A 19,020-nucleotide genomic window follows, 5' to 3' on the forward strand; every position below is an offset into this window, starting at 1 on the left:
CTTCCTGGTCACTTCAGTCAAAGTCTACTCAACTTCCTGGTCACTTCAGTCTAAGTCTACTCAACTTCCTGGTCACTTCATAAGTCTACTCAACTTCCTGGTCACATCAGTCTAAGTCTACTCAACTTCCTGGTCACTTCATAAGTCTACTCAACTTCCTGGTCACTTCATAAGTCTACTCAACTTCCTGGTCACTTCAGTCTAAGTCTACTCAACTTCCTGGTCACTTCAGTCTAAGTCTACTCAACTTCCTTTTCACTTCAGTCTAGTCTACTCAACTTCCTGGTCACTTCAGTCTAAGTCTACTCAACTTCCTGGTCACTTCATAAGTCTACTCAACTTCCTGGTCACATCAGTGTTAGTCTACTCAACTTCCTGGTCACTTCATAAGTCTACTCAACTTCCTGGTCACTTCAGTCTAAGTCTACTCAACTTCCTGGTCACTTCAGTTTAAGTCTACTCAACTTCCTGGTCACTTCAGTCTAAATCTACTCAACTTCCTGGTCACTTCAGTCTAAGTCTACTCAACTTCCTGGTCACATCATAAGTCTACTCAACTTCCTGGTCACTTCAGTCTAAGTCTATTCAACTTTCCCGTCACTTCAAAGTCTACTCAACTTCCTGGTCACTTCAGCCTAAGTCTACTCAACTTCCTGGTCACATCAGTCTAAGTCTACTCAACTTCCTGGTCACTTCAGAAGTCTACTCAACCTGTATAGCTCCACATAATAATAATGTTAGATTACAAAGCAATGTGTTCCCCCTCCCTCCTACTCTAGAAAGAATCCTGGCCAAGTGAAGGAATACATCTAGTATACAGTAGAATACACTAGCATTGTCCAACGATTTGAATGTAAAGCATTTAGATCTTGACTTAGAAGATGATGCCCAACATTTTCCTGAACATTATTAAATTCTTGAATCAATAATTAATGCCTTATATTCAGAAATTCCCGAATGCAATAGTCCTTTTCCCGTGTGGGCCAACGAGCTAGGAATTATTTTTTCAGCAATATACATAAACTGCTTAATTTATTGGAAAATCGTTAGAGCGGTTTGTGAGATCAGCGTCTTTGCATGTTTCATGAAGTTCTGACATGAATAGAGGTAGTGTAATAAGACGTTACTAAATATATCCAAAACTTAGTGTAAAAAATGGTGACTGACACTGACATAGAAAAATGTGTTAGGTTTAAGGATTTCTGTCTTAAATTTGTTAGGTTTTTAAACAGACTGGCTATATGGGCATTCAGGCAAATGCCCTGTGTTCCAGTATAACCACAGAAATCATCAAATATTTTTTTAAAGTCACGTCTGTATTATATAAGATAAGGGCGACACGTATTAAATTTCTCTTATAATAGGGTGTATTTAAAAAAAAAATCCTTTTAGGGGCCTACACTTAGCGATTAAAAAGCAACATAACGCCTACCGATATATTCCTTATAAGGACATAGTGTTTACAGTATGCATTATTATATCTTATCCTTAAATTATCAAACTTAAGATAATGATTTTGAGTGCAGGTACCTAGAATTGGATGTCTATTATAGAGGCCTATTATACAATTTATGGGCTGGATGCCTGGGCCGGACACCCAGTCCGCCCCTGAACAGAACACATTTCAAATAAGCAACTCACTGATACGTTTTCATCATTCAAATTTATTTCAAACAGTCAAACAGGCTACTAAATAATATATGCAATATTTGATCCAATAAAATATCAAGATAGAATTGAAGGCAACTAAAAGCAGGCAACAAAAAGACACAAGATGATGTAAATATTTATATATGTATATATGTAAGTGCTACCGGTATCTAACAAGTGAGATCTATTTGACTGAGTACTCTTTCTTTAGTCTCACAATGTCAGCTGGTGTGTACAGACTGGACACTGACCTAGATAATACATCCAGAACTGTGGACACTTCTGGAAATACATCAAATATCACAATGTTATACAATACTATAAAGGAAAGAAAAAAATATTTCAATGATACAGCCTGAATTCTAATTTACTGCACATACCCCCCCCCCCCAAACTTTTGGCAGAGGTGCAGTGGCTGAATGGTAAAGACCTTGGCTTCTGAACAGGATGTCCTAGGTTCAAATCCTGGTGAAGACTAGGATTTTTTATTTCGGGATCTTTAGTGCGCCTCTGAGTCCACCCAGCTCTAACGGTACCTGATATTAGTTGGGGAAAACTAAAGGTGGTTGTTCATTGTGCAGGCCATATGACACCCTCGTTAACTGTGGGCCACAGAAACAGATGACCTTTACATCATCTGCCCCATAGATCACAAGGTCTGAAAGGGGGAACTTTACACTTCCACAGCATAGTCCTCACCTAAAATGTTTTTTGTAACTGTTGGTAGTATCTACTCAAGTTTTGCCATATCGAAATAGTAGGTACACGTAATTTTTAAAAAAATTGTTATTTCCTAAGGAACAGTCCATAGTATTATGCTCCGCCCAGGCAGATTTTGCCAGAACTTTTTTGTTTGCATTCTTCAATGGAAGGACACCCATTACAATATCATTTTGTACACACACAGATCTATATCATTTGTTTTTTATGAGTGCTTCTTTAAAAAAAAATTAACCAGTTGCACCGTAGGTATATGTATGTATGCATATATATATATATGTATAAATATATAACCTTGGCTCAAGAAAACATCTATTGAATGATTTTACAGAAAAATGAATTTAAACTAAAGTTTGGGCCTAAATACAATTTTTCAATCTGTCACTCAATCTCAAAACAAAGACATAAAGAGGCAATATCTACTAATATATAAATATCTAGGTTCAAGAAATCAATGGCTCTACTGATGTCTCTGCAAATACTTTGTATCAATTGCAATAGTCAGACAAGTGTAGAGTAAGTTTTTGTAAAGGAATAGCATCAACTATTTCACTTTCATCACCCTGAAATCCTTGAAAACTTGTGATTTTTTTTTTCACCCATGATCACAAGTGATAAAAGTAGGATAAAAAGATTTGATCTTAATTCATGTATTTAACATGAATTTAACTTTGAAACCTAACCAATGAGATGGATTACTCAAATACAGTTTTAATCTGACTTAAAATTTAAAGAAGTAAACAAATTTAATCCTTGAAAATAATGCGTCAATTAAAAATTCAAGATACAGATATGTTGACTGGAAGGTCTCGTCTAAATGAAATTCTAAAACAACTTTGTCACTACAATACATCTGACTTTATTGGAATTAAATTTTGAAGAAAAAGGAATTTTTTTTCTTCTCTAAATTAGAATATTAAAAGGAGGATCACTCCAATGCTAATAAAATTCAGCTGTTAAAAAAAAATCTTAATGTAAAAAAGCTGAATTTTTGCATCCAAAGAATTGAACTCAATGCCACAAAGTGAGAGGCACATTTTTCCTGGCATGTCTTTCTTACAACTTAGTGACTGGTGTCAAGACAAACCTGTTCAATGTGTACTCTAGACAGTCTTACCTTTCTTTTCCTTGCTGCTCATGAATAATGCAACTGTTGAGAAGCGAGGAACTTTCCGTAGATTATCCAAGATCTCAAAGCCCAGGTCAACTTCACCTAGAGACACATTCAAACAACAGATTTAAATTCTGAAATTAAGAACAAACAAATACAAACAACCGTAACCTTGATAAGAAGATGAAACTTTTACTCTGGGCCTCAAAAAAACAAAATACAGCCAGTGAAAGTAAAACTGGTTGAACATAACACTTCTGTTAACTAGTGGCCATACAAATATCCCAAATATAACACTTCTGTTAACAAGTGGCCATATATATATATATATATAATATATGGTGGTTCGACGATGACAACTTTGTCATCCAGGGGACTGATGGCTTAGCACTGGGGTTTTGTGCCTCCTCATGTGGCTGGTAAGACTGATGTGAGCCCAGAATGTTCAGCTGCACATTGGGCAGGTTATTCTAGCCATAAAAACATGCCTAATATTGCAATATAACACTTCTATTAACTAGTGGCCATACAAATATGCCCAATATAACACTTCTATTAACTAGTGGTCATACAAAGATGCCCAATATAACACTCCTGTTAACTAGTAGCCATACCAATATTCCCAATATAACACTTCTGTTAACTAATAGCCATACCAATATGCCCAATATAACACTTTATTAACTAGTAGCCATTCCAATATGCCCAATATAACACTTCTGTTAACTAGTAGCCATTCCAATATGCCCAATAAGAAACTGGAACAGACACAAAATAGAGCAGTGAGATTCATAACAAACTAATATTAACATTTGACTAGAGTAACACCTTTAGTAAAATAACTAAATTTAGAAAGCCTTCAGGACAGAAGGCTCAAAAGTAAAGTAGCAATCATACATAAAACACTGAACCATAATCTTCAAATACAAAAACAAAATTTAATAAAATACTCTGAAAGACACAAAGATAAAAGCACATTCCTCATCCCATATGCTAGGACAAATTTGTACAAATACTCCTTCTTCCCTAGTGCTATTAGAGCATGGAATGGGTTGCCTGAGCTAGCCAGGAAAACCAGTGACTTGGAAGAATTTAAGTCATTGCTTAATATGCATGACTAAATGCATGACGCATAGGACGTAATCATCTTCTTTTTTGAAGTAACGTCTGTATTATATAAGATAAGATAATATCACTTCTATTAACTAGTAGCCATACCAATATGCCCAATATAACACTCCTGTTAACTAGTAGCCATACCAATGTGCCTAATATAACACTCCTGTTAACTAGTAGCCATACCAATATGCCCAATATAACACTTCTGTTAACTAGTAGCCATTCCAATATGCCCAATATAACACTTCTGTTAACTAGTAGCCATTCCAATATGCCCAATATAACACTCCTGTTAACTAGTGGCCATACAAATATCCCTAATATCTTCCTTTTGGTCTTTATAAATAGGGAGTGGTGGTACCTTAAGATCAATTCAAACAAAACTTTATCATGCAGAGTATCAACTGACAATTTCTAAACAAAATAAATCCAACATACAGGGGCAAACTGGTATATATAAAGATAATGATCACTTCAATTACAATTTACAACATAAAAATAAAAATTTAAAATGTTTAGATTTTGTAATTTCAGATAAGAAATTCCTTATTTATAGATATCTCTGGATCAAAATAATTTTTGACAGCTTGTTCAATGTGGTAATGCTGCTTCAGACCAAGGGACATAAATTAGCAAAACAAACTCCTTCAAGTTATAATCTATTTATAGGTCAAGCAACTCCTAATTTATGTGTTCACAGATTGAATTATTCTATTGACTTCCCCAGTTATCTATACACCAAAGAAATCTTAACTTCATCTCACTAGAGAGAATTGAGTTTGTGTCTTACCTTTAGCTACCATTTCTTCATTCACACAGCGGACTATAATTTGTAACATTTGACCATCCAATTTGTTACTGATGACTACAATAGAAAATGAAATATGTCATTTAAAAAAAAAAAGGATTCAGTATTTTATCTTTTAATTTCATTGGCTAAATAAATGATTACAGAGCAATAAATATTGTGACTAAGCAAATAATCATTAGTATTACACATGGTTTAAGTTTTAATAACAAACAAAAAAAAATCATTAATACATAAATAAAAACTTAAGATAACTAAATAAATGGTCAAAATATTCACTAACATATCAAAATATTCACAAACATATCAAAATATAACATAAATTATAAAGCAACCTAACAAAAAGTAAAGATATAACACAACTTAAAAATCACCATTACTAAACTAATTAAACCTTATAGTAAACAATGTAATTAAGAAAAACTACCTGATGGTAAGTTCTCTGGTAATACTTGGCGTAAAATTTCAGTATAGGGTTGTATCCCTTGAGATGGTTTCAAAGAGTTCCATGCTTGAAAAAACTCGTAGGGTGTTGTTTTCATGAGTCGTGAGGCTATTGGTGGTGTGGGAGTTACACTGCTGTCTGATGTTGTAACAGAGTGACACTTTGGAGCAACTTTGGTTTTACTTGAAAACTGCTGCAAGTTTTTCACACTCCTCCCTTTACCCTGAGTTTTAGATTTATCTATAAATATATAGGTCAGACAAACAAGTGTCAACAATGAACAAATCTTTCAAAAACAAAATGAACAATGAATAATATAAGTCTAATTTTCTTAAAATGACAAAGATGCAGATCATTGAATTAAATTCTTTTGTTCTGGTCACTACCCACCTTTTGTTACTTTAGGATTGTCATCTTCATCTTCAACTTCTTCAATTTTTATTCGCTTTCTCAATTTTGTTTCTTGATCAACAGGTTTGCTGGCTTTCAATTTTTCCAGTTCCTTAAAAAACAAAAAAAAACTAGATTAACAATTCAAAACCAAATCTGAACAAGTAAAGCAGTTGTGATGTTTAAGTTGTAAATTTTAAAGGCGTTCTAAAGACTACATGACAACTGAAAGAGATTATGATGACTAGAGTTACAAACCTGTTTGTACAGCATCTTAACAGCATCTATCTCTTTCTGAGCCGCACAGTTCTTGGGCTCTAGTTTGACAAGTTCAATAAGATCTTGAAGACTTGATTTGTATTGTAGTAGCATCTTTAGTGTCAATAAAATAAAGACAAGCAATATGGACAATAAAGATGTATCATTACAATGTGAACACATTTAAAGTCATTATTCACTTAAACATAATGAAGACAGGTACTATTTAAGTGTGGACATCATATTGTGCAACATAGCTATAACTTGACTAGCTTACCTTATGTGCTAAAGCTCTTCTGTACAAAGCTTTAGGATTGTTAGCTTGAACATTTAAAACACTGGTACAGTCTAAGGCAGCTTCTGTGGGCTACATGGACAATAGACAATATTTGTTATGTCTCAAATGATGGAGGGGTGAATTACTAAAATACTATCCCTTGGTTTAGTACAACAATTTTAATAAAGCTTACTTCCATAACACTAATTACTTTTAGTGAAATCAACTTGCCCATTGTCTTATGATATAAACAAAAATGTGAAACCCACTTTGAAATTAAAAAAACAAAATCATAATTTCAATTATATTATGGCTATACTTGAAGTCTTTATTTTTATGGTCACTTGATCAACTGGAAGCAATCTTTAAGCACATAGATTTCTATATTAAGTCTTTAACATACTAAGATGTTTCTACTCCGAACAAACCTTATTGAGTTTCAGATAACATAACGCTCTGTTAGTAAAACAAGCTGATTGTTCAGGGCACAGTTCTATACAGGATGAATAATACTTCACAGCCTCTTCATACAGACCCTGTGGTAGTAATAAGGTTTGACAATCAGTTTGACAATGTTATTGCTGTGTTACATGAACAAATTATAACAAGTGAGTCCAGACAGTAGATATTTACATTTCATGATAGTGCATTGAACTGTAACTAATGTAACTACAATAAGGACTTACCTTTTGTACCAGATCATTTCCTATTTGTTTTAATTTCTCAAACTTTTCAGTTTTACTCAGTGGGCTTGTCTCCCTTTGTTCATTGGTTTTAAAGATCTTTTCTTCACTGGTTTCACCAGTCTTCTCTTCACAAGCTTCAACTTTCTTTTTGGTTTGACTTTCAACAGTCTTCTCTTTATAAACAGTCTTCTCTTTATTTGTATCAACAGTCTTCTCTTTAGTTGTATCAATAATTTTCTCTTGACCTTTATCAGGAATCTCTTCGCTTCTATCAACAGTTTTTGTGTCTCCCAAAGCTAATTGCTCTGGTGCATTTAACACAGTTTTAACTGAAAATACAATTTTGTGTTTAAACCTACAAAATGTGCTCATTTAAACCTAGAAAAAGTGTTATTCATTTAGAGGTGTTATTCATTTAATGTTTTCTATTACAGTTGCAAAAAAGTTTGTTAAAAATAATTAGCTCTTGTAGCAAGATATGCTAGTCACTCATCAAGATTATCTAGTCTCTTGTGTCCAAAATTGTTATCCTTTGTATCAAGATTATCTAGTCTCTACTAGTGTGTACTAACATTATGTAATAATGTATAATTATGTATAAGATCATCTAGTTACTAACTTGTATCAAGTATAGAAACATTTCCATCGGACTGGTCAATAAGAAGAGGCACTTCCCATGGCTGGACAGACACAAGAGGGGAAACTTTCTGTCGCCAGCCTGGTCCATACAAGTTTTGTAATATACTTTGACATCTGAAAAAAACAAAAAAGACCATTGGTTGAAATAAATTTCAATTCACTCAAACAAAATGGTTAATATTTTTGAGTTAAGTAGGTAAGTAGATTCAAGAAAAGTAATAGTTTTAGATGAGAACAAACAAGGCCCAAGCGGGTTAAGTGGTTAGTATCTCTTAGAGAATTGGTCAATTTGATGATTTTTGTGTGTTTCACTGGCAGTTGCACTCAAATTATTTGAAAGTTTTTTTTGTATACTTTAAAAAAAAAAGGTTGTGCTTCCACTTTTTGTTCCTACTTACATCACAATAAACAGCAAGTCAGGTTTGGGTGTGTGAAGTGAATTAGTACACTCATACATTTTTTAATTTATTTTATTATTTCTAGTTTATTATTCAAAGCTTGCTAGGTAAGGTTAATAATAATAATAATTATAGCTTTTATAAAGCACTACTTTCATACTTATAGCATGCTCAGAGTGTTATGGTCCAATCTTATTTGTGGACCAGTGGGAGAGTATCTGGGAGGTTTTCCGTGCTGCCTTTGGGCGCTCAGTAAACACAACTTTAGTCGGGTGTCGAACCTCGAGCCCCCTTCATAGGTAGCTAAGTTCAAGCGTACTTAGCCTCTCGACCACACTTCCCACTATATAGGTTAACATTGAGAGAAATGTGGTAAACATCTGTATGCATATACTACAAATTTAAAACAAAAAAAAAACAAAACAAAAAATGTGTAACAGTTAGAGTTACAAGGGTACAGCGTGTTTAATCCTTGAAGTTAATATTTCAAAATGGAACTCATCTTTCTCTACATCTAATGAACTACTACCTATTAGCTCCTTGCAATGCTTGTTCAGTTGACTTGTCTATACTGAGTACATGTTTGTAATCAACATATGCATCACCATACCTGCAATCAAAGTCATATATTAGAACATCTGTAATGGTTAGAATACATAGTAGCAGGTGAACAGACAAGGTGACAGCATGTAGTCTAAAGCATGAAACAGCAACTATTGGGGAATCGTTAGATTTAAAAAAAAAAAATGATTCAAGCCAATGGACAGCCCCCTTTCTTGGTTATAGAACAGAGTGTAGGTAAATGATTGGAATACTTTGTGTTCATATGATGAGAGCTGTAGATGTATGTAAAGATGCCATGCATTTAAATCTGTTCATGGTTAGTGCACCAAAGTCTTGGTGTAGCAAGTGTAAGAAATGTAGCAATGAGTAGTGGAAGCCCTCCTTTCAGTTAGAGGTACTCTGTGTAGAGAAATAAAAGAGTGGATTGATCCTGATCACAAGTTTAGAGCACTAGAGAACTGATGTAGTGTGAAGAGGTCCACACAATAATAAATATTTTAATCAATACAATAAAACTATACATACTGAAACAAGCTTAGTTTCTTTATTGAAATACAGGACAAAACCACGTCTGCCTCAAATTTAACACAATCTAGGTGGAATGGGGGGGGGGGGGGGCTAGCCCTCTGATCCTATTCATATTAACTTAATTTCTCGATTTATATGAAATAGGGGAACTAATGATTTGGGTAGATAGTCCAGGCACCCAGAGAAGTATGAAAGCCTTTGACCACACAACCATAAAACAAATTAATATAGCTTATAATAGTAGTACATACTTTTCTAAGATTTCATAAGCAGCAGCTCTGCGTAACAAAGCTTTGATATTGTGAGGGACTAGCAGAAGTGAGTGTGTACAGTCTTGCACAGTTTGACTACAGTGTCCTATCTTCAGGTGACATGCAGCACGATTGTTCAGCAGTACAGAGAGATTCACTTGTTGACTGTTGTCTAGAAGGAAGAGATAAATCTCAAACTTTGAAGAAAGAAAAATAATGTAGTCACAATCAAAAGTCTGAAACCAGAACTGTTCTACACTTCCATAGTTTTTCTTTAAACACATATATTTCTATATTATGTTGAAAAGTAAACAAGTCTTTACAATGAAAATGTAAACATCATTAATCAAGTATGTAACAAGTCATTATAAAACAAATATTGGCTTCTAGTTTATTTATTTTTTAAGCCAATATGTCTATTTTTTAAAAGTTTTTTTTTTTTTTACCTTTTTCAAGTTCCAAGATGGCCTTTGTATATTCATCACTAGCATCTCCATATTGTCCACTTCGAAATAAAGTATTACCACTTTCTTTAAATTGTCTACTATTTGAAGGTAGAGAGAGCTGCACATAGTAAGGACGTGTCAAAGAAAAAGAATCTTTACTTTCGTCCACTTTTTGAGATTCTTCAGTCAAGTTATCTTGAAATTTACAATCCTGGTTTGAGGTTAAGGCACTTGTAACATCTGAGTCAGTTGATAAGATTGGTTGGTCGTCTTGACTCGCTGGAATGTCATCCAAGCCAGTTGACAAAAATGAGGACTGGTTTTGACTAGCGAGAACATCAACCAAGTCTGTTGAAGAAATAGGAGATTCGTCATTACTGACTGGAATGTCAGCTGACTCCGTTGAAGATAGTGAAGACTTGTCTAGACTGACTGGAATGTCAGCTGACTCAGTTGAAGATAGTGAAGACTTGTCTAGACTGACTGGAATGTCAGCTGACTCAGTTGAAGATAGTGAAGACTTGTCTAAACTGACTGGAATGTCAGCTGATGTTAAAAGGTTTTTTTCTTGAACTTCTGAAGCTGTCTCCTTAACGACATTTTTAATTTCATTTTCAGTAATTAGACAGGAGCTTACTTCATTCACTTCATCACTGTTGTCAACTTCTTCAATCACCAAGCGTTTTCCTTTTTCTTTCCGTGACTGCATTTCTTGCTGAACACAACTATTAATACTTTCAAACATATCCTGGAATAAAACAAATGGGTTGAAAACATCACGTTATAATGTTAGTGTACTGCAGTCCAAAGATGTCAAATCACTGCTAAAAAAAATAATGCCAATGCAAAGCTAAATACTTACAGCTAAATTGTAAGTGTACTGTAGTATTAATATATCAATACACCTAATAACTTACAGCTAAATTGTTAGTGTACTGTAGTATAAAGATATCACTACATTTAATAGTTAAAAGAATTACAGCTAAACTGTTTGTATACTGCAGTACAAAGCTGTTATTTACCTTGGCTGTTTTGTTATTGGACTCCATATTTAACACTTGTTTAAGATCCACTAGTGCTTCTGTATATTTCTTTTGACTTTTATAAGCAGTGGCTCTTCTTAGTAAAGCTGGAAATGGAAAGTTTAGACAGTTGCAATGTGGTACAAGAAAATAAAATCACAATCTTGTGCATTGTCCATAAAACACTATCTCACCTTTGACATTAGCTTCCTCTTTTTTTAGAACACTGTTACAGTCTGCTATGGCCTTGTCCCATTCTTCAAGTTTTAAATCTGAAGTAAGTATTTTTAAAATAAGATTTCAATAATATCAAATCTTAAGACAAATTGACATGTCTTAAATTTATTAACTTATAACAAAATGCTGGAGTTTGTTGATTTTTTATTAGAAAAAAAAAAGAGAGAATTTTGAGTAAGCATCGCACTACTTACATGCTAATGCACGGTTGTTGTAGGAAGCAGCTGTTGGTAATAATGAAATACTCCGTGTATAATAAAGAACTGATTCTTTAAAGTCTTTTGATCGAAATGCCTACATTCATAAATATCACAATAGAATGATGCTTTAATGCATTAATTCTAAGAAATATATTAAGATTTAAATAAATACAGTATTACATTAATATGTGTGTGTACTAGATTACAAAGAGATATAGAGACAGAGATATAGAGACAGAAATATAGAGACAGATATAAACTTGTTCAACTGACCTCATTCCCTTTCTCTTTTTCTCTGTTAGCTTTCATTTCTTTCTCTTCTAAACTTAAACCTAATACAAGTTTGAATACAAATCAATTAACTGAATGAAAGCTGATTTTCTAAACATTCTAAACTTATCTTTAAAAAAATGATATTAAAAATGCCAACCTGCAACATTGATGTCCAACGTAACACCATTCACATCAGTTTTTTTACTTAGAACTTTCTTCTCTGTTTCTGTCTTGTTTAGTTCTGCTTCAACATCAAATCTGATAGTAAATAAACAAACATTAAAGAGAAAACTTTTAACTTTAATCATAGTGTATCACACCATTTCTAATACAATGTATTTTTGTTTAAAGGCATTCAAATACTGCTTCATGCTCAAATACCCAAATTGAAAGAACAAAATATCAAATATATTATGACTGCAGATGTCAGATAGCGCGCCTTATCAAAACAACAAAAGTGTCCCAAGATAAGTAGAAAAGCTTATCATAACCTGCAAGGTCATATACAAAAGCAGACAGATTGAAAAGTCTATGAAATAAAATAAGACCAATAAAGTCGTTGATGCAGATTTACATTGGTTTAATATTGCCTAAAATAACTGATACATTGCTTTTAGCTTGTAAGGGAGTATACCATAAGCTTATTAATTAAAAGGATCTGTTATTAGTACATGTTAAAAATTCCTGACAAAGCCTCATGTGACCTATTCAGTCATGACAAATCGGAAATGCAGTTATAGTGAGCGTGTAGTTGTAAAAATATTTTTAAAATACAATTTTGAAGGTTAATTTTATTAAATAATCAAATGAATAGACTATATTTTGTATGTTCATATTAAAAGTAAAAAAATTATCTTTGCGGAGATTTGATCTTAGAATTAGATCTAGATCTAGCCTTGGCAAATAAAAAGATGGTGAGATGTACTCATTTGATTTGTATGCATCCAAAGAACATTCATCAAGATTGGTCAAACGGTTTTGATTTTTATTCCAAACATACATATGTACATACAAACTCCTTGCAATAGTATATTGCTGTTTAATAATGTAAAGAATGCAAAACTTTTTATTTCCCCGAGTAAAGACTAACAACTTACATTGTTGTAGAATTGAGTCAACAATAACTTACTTGTCCCACTCTTTATAGTCTCTTGGCGTCACTCTCTTATTTTTGTCTGTTTCACTTTTTTTTTGCTAGAAAGATAAATACAGATGTCTGTTTACTAGTGTTGCTAAGGTCGTGTATCTTTGTATAGACACAAACTTCTCCAAACTAATTATGCAAGTATGTACAGCAGACTCACCTTTTTACCTTCCAATACATTGCTGGCACGGACTGGAGGAACATTTTCATCAGTTTCTTGATTGATATCATTTTTTTTCCCATTGATTAGGTCTCTTTCTTTCATAGAAGAAGTCCAATTCTAAGACAAATACAAAAGTAAATGTTAATTCTAATAATTGCTGCACTTCTGATGCATCCTTAAGAAAATTCAAAGAGAACACTTTTTAAGAGACTAAGGAAGTGTCCTCAAAACAAATTTTCCAGTGCCAGAGAAAGACTATTACAATAATAAAGTGTTTTTTTTTCATATAAATAACCACTAGGATAAAGAATGAAAAAATGAACAATTAATATATGAAACAATGATATAAAATATTAAAAAATTTTAGATCTGCATAATATATTGACAAAAAGGGCATAAAAGAAGTACACACACACAAAACAAATACAAAAAATACTTTTTAAAAATAGTGTAATTGTATCAATTAGTTTGGTTCAGTCATGTAATTAAATTTGTAATAGATCTATACTAACAATAATAAATCTATGATATTAGAAATATTTTTACCAATTGTTTTTGTTTTGTGCAATTTCATGCTTAAAGCTTTCTCAATGTGTCATGATTTTATGACTTATCTGAACCAGGTTGGGAAAAGGAGGGGAGTGTGAGAGAACAAAAAAAAAAAAAGGGGGGGGGGGGTGTATCTGGGTGAATATTATTGTGATCATTTTCTTTTTAAATGCATAAAAAAAAATTTGTTAACTCAGCCTCCTCAAGTGGACTAATTTAGCTTATACCACCACATCTTCAATTTCTTTCCCTTTCCCAATCAAAAAAAATAATTAATTACTAATAGTTAATTTACTAACTGGTTATTTTTTAATATTGATTCTTGCTTTGTCATGTACAAGAAATAATTTTGCAAAATTTCAACTTGATCCTAGATTGTACGTGGGAGAAATTATGTGTACAAACTTTTTACCAGACAGACAGAGTGAGTTGATATAAGCTTTGTGAAAAAAATAATAATTTACAAATAGGTCTACCTGCAAGTCATTTTCTATCTGTTTCCAATCACCACAACTTAAATCACCTGGTCTTAAAATGGGACCATCTTTCCTTAAAACTCGACTGAAAAGGACAAGTGACCAACTTTCATCAATTTTCAATTTAAAAAACTTTTTAAAATAAATATTAACATTAAAATGAAGATTAGGCATAGTAAATATCACAGTAACAAAGCTTGAAAGATTAATTTATGTTTGGTTGCTATTAAAATAATAAAGTAATATTAATCTCACACTATTGGAGTGAGAATTAGTACTTGGTTGTTGTGACTGTAAAGTTGTCTAGAAGGTTATTTAGTGTTTGATTGATATCAATGTAACTGATATGAAAAACTTACAATTCTATTATAATACTATTACTGGTCCATGATTTCTCAGAAATAAACCAAACACACTGATTCATCTTGGATATTACCAATTCTTCAGATATTGTTCATTAAAAAAAAACAAGTTATCAAAACTTTGATCTCACTAACAAGCAGCAACATTGATATGTGTACATTTTAAGAACAAAATATTTGTAAAGAAAACAAAAAGTTTGAAATACCTTTTAGGGGCTACAGTTTGTAATCTCTGTTCAGCCAATGCCTCTAGCTCTGGATATTTTCCTTCAGTACCAGACCTTTAGTTTTAAAACAAAATCTTCAAAGCAAGAATTCAAATACAAGAGAATGAGAAAATGGGAGAAGAGTGAAGAAGTAGAGAATGGAGCAGTTCTTGTCACTAACTCAACAAGAGAGGACAATGCCTACAAAGGCAAGAGGTGTATACTAAGTATGAAGTTTAAGTAAAGTAGAAGAATTCAATTCATTGAACAAACAATAGATACGTTTATCAAGCACATAGTTTAGGCACATATAAAGAGTTAAATTCATCACACAGAGATAAGGCATATTTTAAGAATTTAAATGAATAAATTTAATGTCACTCTGAATTTTTTTTTTTTTTAATTTGTCCATCAAATTTGAGACCCATGTACAAGCACAGTCTTTTCATTTCAGTACAAATTCTTGGTATAAACAGATCTTTCAACTAATTACCTTAAAACTATCAGAATTTTTTCAAGCTCTTTGACATTGGAACATTTATTGATGTAGCCAAAATCTAAATGAGAAAGTGGGATGTTAAATTTCTGTGTTGTTTCAGACTCTAGATGGATATTAGTGGAGGTCATCCTCCCTGGATAAAATAATAAAAAAAAAACATTTACAAAATTGGTCAAAGTTACGACAAAATTAATTTAAGTCAACATGCAAAACCTAATGTTGTCAATTTTGAACTGGAAATAGTTGGGTTTTTTTTAGGAGGAAATATGTTAAAGGTATGACTCTATAGTGATGCTTTTTTGTCAGGAGGAAACAATAAAGTTATATGACTTGTTTCCAAAAATGGATTTTCAACTAACACTTTGAGTCATTCCACTTTATAATGTAGCAATTGATAATTAAATATGTGAATCATTAACTATTGATATCTGCCAATTGAGGTTAGATTACTGTTCTCAAAGTAAACAAAAAATCTAAATAATTAAAGATGAATTCACAATTCAACAAATAGAAGTAACTAGCATTACAGACCAGCTATGCCCATTGATTTGTTTCCAGGCTCATTATCATTATTATGTCCATCGTGAGGTGCTGTGACAGTTCAAGTAACTAATACCCTCCACTTTCTCAGTCAGGGCTATTCTTAGCAGGATATCAAGAGAGGCTGGTCCATTCTTTAACCGTGTTCAGCCAGCTTTTGTTTGGATGACCTCTCTTCATGCTCCTTCCACTTTTTGTACAAACTCTGTCTTTTTTTCCTGGTATCGTATCTGATACCCAGCATTTTTTTTTTTTGCTATCAAAGGCTTGAAATTTTCTTTCAGTCTCAGAATCCAACATTCACAACCATACAGGAGCATAGCAACTACTATCGAAGAATACAGTTTTAATTTTACTTGGAAGCTGATGTTATTCTTCAAGATTTTTCACAATTTGCTAATGACAATGGATGCCAATTTAAAATTTTATTGGTCCTCCATCTCTTGTTATGTTTGAACACAGGTATATTTTAAAAAGTCAACTTCTTTTAATGTTTGGCTATTCAACAGTATGCAACATCTTGTACAATCTATGTTTGGCTATTCAACAGTATGCAACATCTTGTACTATCTCCACCACAAACTAGTTTTTTGCTCTTTTCAGCACTGATTTCCATGCCAACTGTTCTACCAGTAGCATCCAGTTTTGAAGTGAGATCTTGTACCTGGTATGCATTTTCTCCAATAAGGTATTATTTTCTTTTAGTGTTGAAGGCATTTTTCATTTAAGTCTGATGTTTAATATTTGTTCCCAGGTGTGATGATTTCTGTTCCTTTATTGCTTGATATTTCTTCTTATATTAATTATGGTTCAAATAGAATCATCTTGCAGGAGATTTATATAAACAACTTGATATCAAAATGAAGAAACATCTGTGTTCTTTTCTAACTTGTTAATTAAACTTCTTCAAACTAAACATAGACTTAGACTTTCAATTCATTGCTGACTTGACTTTTTAAATCTCTTAATACCATTAAACTTTTTACAAACATAACTTTAACTGATATTATAACTTATCATTTAAACAACTTGATGAAACAACAACTTCAACTAGTAAAACTTCAACTTCAACACAAGACCTTTACAATGCGAGGACCCTGACTAACTAGCTTTCCCCTAATTTATAATTTTCTAAACCGTCTTTCCTTAATCATAAAAACTTCTGTTAATAGTTTATTAACTGTGACATTCTAGAAACTGATGTATGCTGTTTTTTCCCTGATTGGATGATTATAATAAACATGTGTTTGTCTTCTATGACCTAACTCTGGCTTCTAGAAACAGATCAAATTAGGTCACAGTATCGACTTGTCAACCAGCTATATATAGTATTGTTTATTTTGGTGACCCCCCTCCCTGCAGTTTAACAATCCCCTCTAACAAACTTTTAAGCTTGTGAATTCTAATATCAGTAACTATGAACTGAAATGCCAGCTCTTTCTCTCTCTGTCTATCGCCTTCTCTCTCTCTGTCCCCCATTTTTTTTTTTGACATGAATAGATAGGCCAACTTTAAAACGCCCCCTACCTCGACATGTACATATAATTTTGGCCAGTAAATTCTAGTATCACTTATATATAGCAGAGATATTGATAGAACGATTGATTACTTTGTAAAATAATAATAGATCTAATATTCATGCGCAAAATGTAATTCAATCACAGGATTGTTATTAATCATTGCTGTTTTGACAAGCTGTATTAACAATGGTCATAGAATAGTGTATAATAGACATATTAAACAGTAATGAGGGACCAGTTTATCTGATTTGGATTAAACTGACTTTTAGCGAAGAAGATAATAATTGTATATAATTTTCATCTTTCTGTGGCCCCCTACAATCTTTTCGCGGACAGGACCACAATTTGAGAACTACTGCTGTGTAAAATTACTAAATCTTTTTAAAATCAAATTCCTGCAACAGCTTGTTTTATCAATGGGTAATTTCTGGACAAAGACAATGAATCCTCACTATAATAAAGAGCAGAAATTTTATTCCCAAACGTTAGAAAATATTTTATTGTCACATTTTCCCAGTTGGTCTTTCTAACACAAGTTTAAATGATCTTGCTGATTGATACAAGTCAATGCTCAATAGACTCAAAAGTAATCAATTAGTAAAGGAAAATGGATAAAATTATATTTTTCAATACCTACTGGATCTAAATTCTTGAGATCTCTAGTACTAGTAGGCATTAAACTAGATAATCTAGATTAGATAGACTAGATCTAGATGAACTTAATCTAGGTCACTTGTCCACCATCACTAATGACAGTAATGATATTTTTAATATTTATCTAGATCTCAACTTATGATGACTTAATAAAGACTAGGAATCCACTAGGAACTAGATCTAGATTTCTAGATTAGATAGATCTAAACTCCAAACTTTATTATTTATATTTAAACTATTAATTTTAATAGTATTATTGAATTATTGTGATTATTCTAGACTAGATCTTCTAGATATAAAAACTAGTCTTGATCTAGATTGACTACATAGAACTTTCGATTTCATAACTGTGAATTTACAATAGACTATCTAGTAACAATACATAAATACATATCAGTGAAAAAATGAGTGATCTAGACTAGATCTATTCTAGACTCTTATCGAGATCTAGAGTCTATGTCTAGATCTATATAGTGACTATGGACTAGAGTAATAGATATCTAGAATTTACACATTGATGATTGGGCATTGTCTTGTGATTGAGTTAGGTGAGTGATATTCATCATATTCTGATAATTGATATTTTGATATGATTGAGGCACAGTCACACTCACAGACAAGGTGAGAATACAAACTGTAACAAACAATACAGTACAGGTCATTTTAGTCCCGTAAAAAAAAAAACATACCGCATAGGCTATGATTTTTAGTACAGAAAATGTAATTTACTTGGTTTTAAACCAATAGAACTAAATAAATTTTCGATTGTTTTTTCTTGCTATAACCTTCAAAAAAAAAAGAAAGTAAAGTGTACGTTGGAGCTCACGGTTTTGCACGCCGTGGTTTCCAAGGTGGAAGTGACGCTTTAGAATCTAAAAATTGAAG

At 32.5% G+C, this 19,020-nt stretch overlaps 1 protein-coding gene across 3 annotated transcripts; it reads right to left on the minus strand.

The window, feature by feature from the left end:
• Window positions 1–1,644: 1,644 nt before the first annotated feature.
• On the minus strand, window positions 1,645–19,008 carry LOC106060613 (sperm-associated antigen 1-like). Of its 3 annotated transcripts, none has more exons than XM_013218566.2 (24): window positions 18,825–19,008; window positions 15,416–15,554; window positions 14,923–14,997; window positions 14,355–14,439; window positions 13,327–13,446; window positions 13,152–13,216; window positions 12,180–12,280; window positions 12,023–12,081; window positions 11,744–11,843; window positions 11,507–11,584; window positions 11,313–11,419; window positions 10,291–11,038; window positions 9,845–10,016; window positions 9,031–9,111; window positions 8,084–8,217; window positions 7,465–7,793; window positions 7,207–7,314; window positions 6,779–6,868; window positions 6,502–6,615; window positions 6,244–6,355; window positions 5,836–6,093; window positions 5,391–5,465; window positions 3,488–3,583; window positions 1,645–1,932 (listed from the first exon to the last, which is right to left on the minus strand). In XM_013218566.2, the coding sequence occupies exons 2-24, from the start codon at window positions 15,547–15,549 to the stop codon at window positions 1,835–1,837; spliced, it is 3,339 nt and encodes a 1,112-aa protein (XP_013074020.2). In that variant the 5' UTR covers window positions 15,550–15,554; window positions 18,825–19,008; the 3' UTR covers window positions 1,645–1,834. The 3 variants fall into 3 exon arrangements, with proteins under 3 accessions (XP_013074020.2, XP_013074019.2, XP_013074021.2); XM_013218565.2 differs by lacking the exon at window positions 18,825–19,008 and adding an exon at window positions 18,647–18,716; XM_013218567.2 differs by lacking the exon at window positions 15,416–15,554.
• Window positions 19,009–19,020: the final 12 nt, after the last annotated feature.

This window comes from Biomphalaria glabrata, chromosome 1 (genome assembly GCF_947242115.1).
Source record: "Biomphalaria glabrata chromosome 1, xgBioGlab47.1, whole genome shotgun sequence".
Lineage (NCBI taxonomy): Eukaryota > Metazoa > Mollusca > Gastropoda > Planorbidae > Biomphalaria > Biomphalaria glabrata.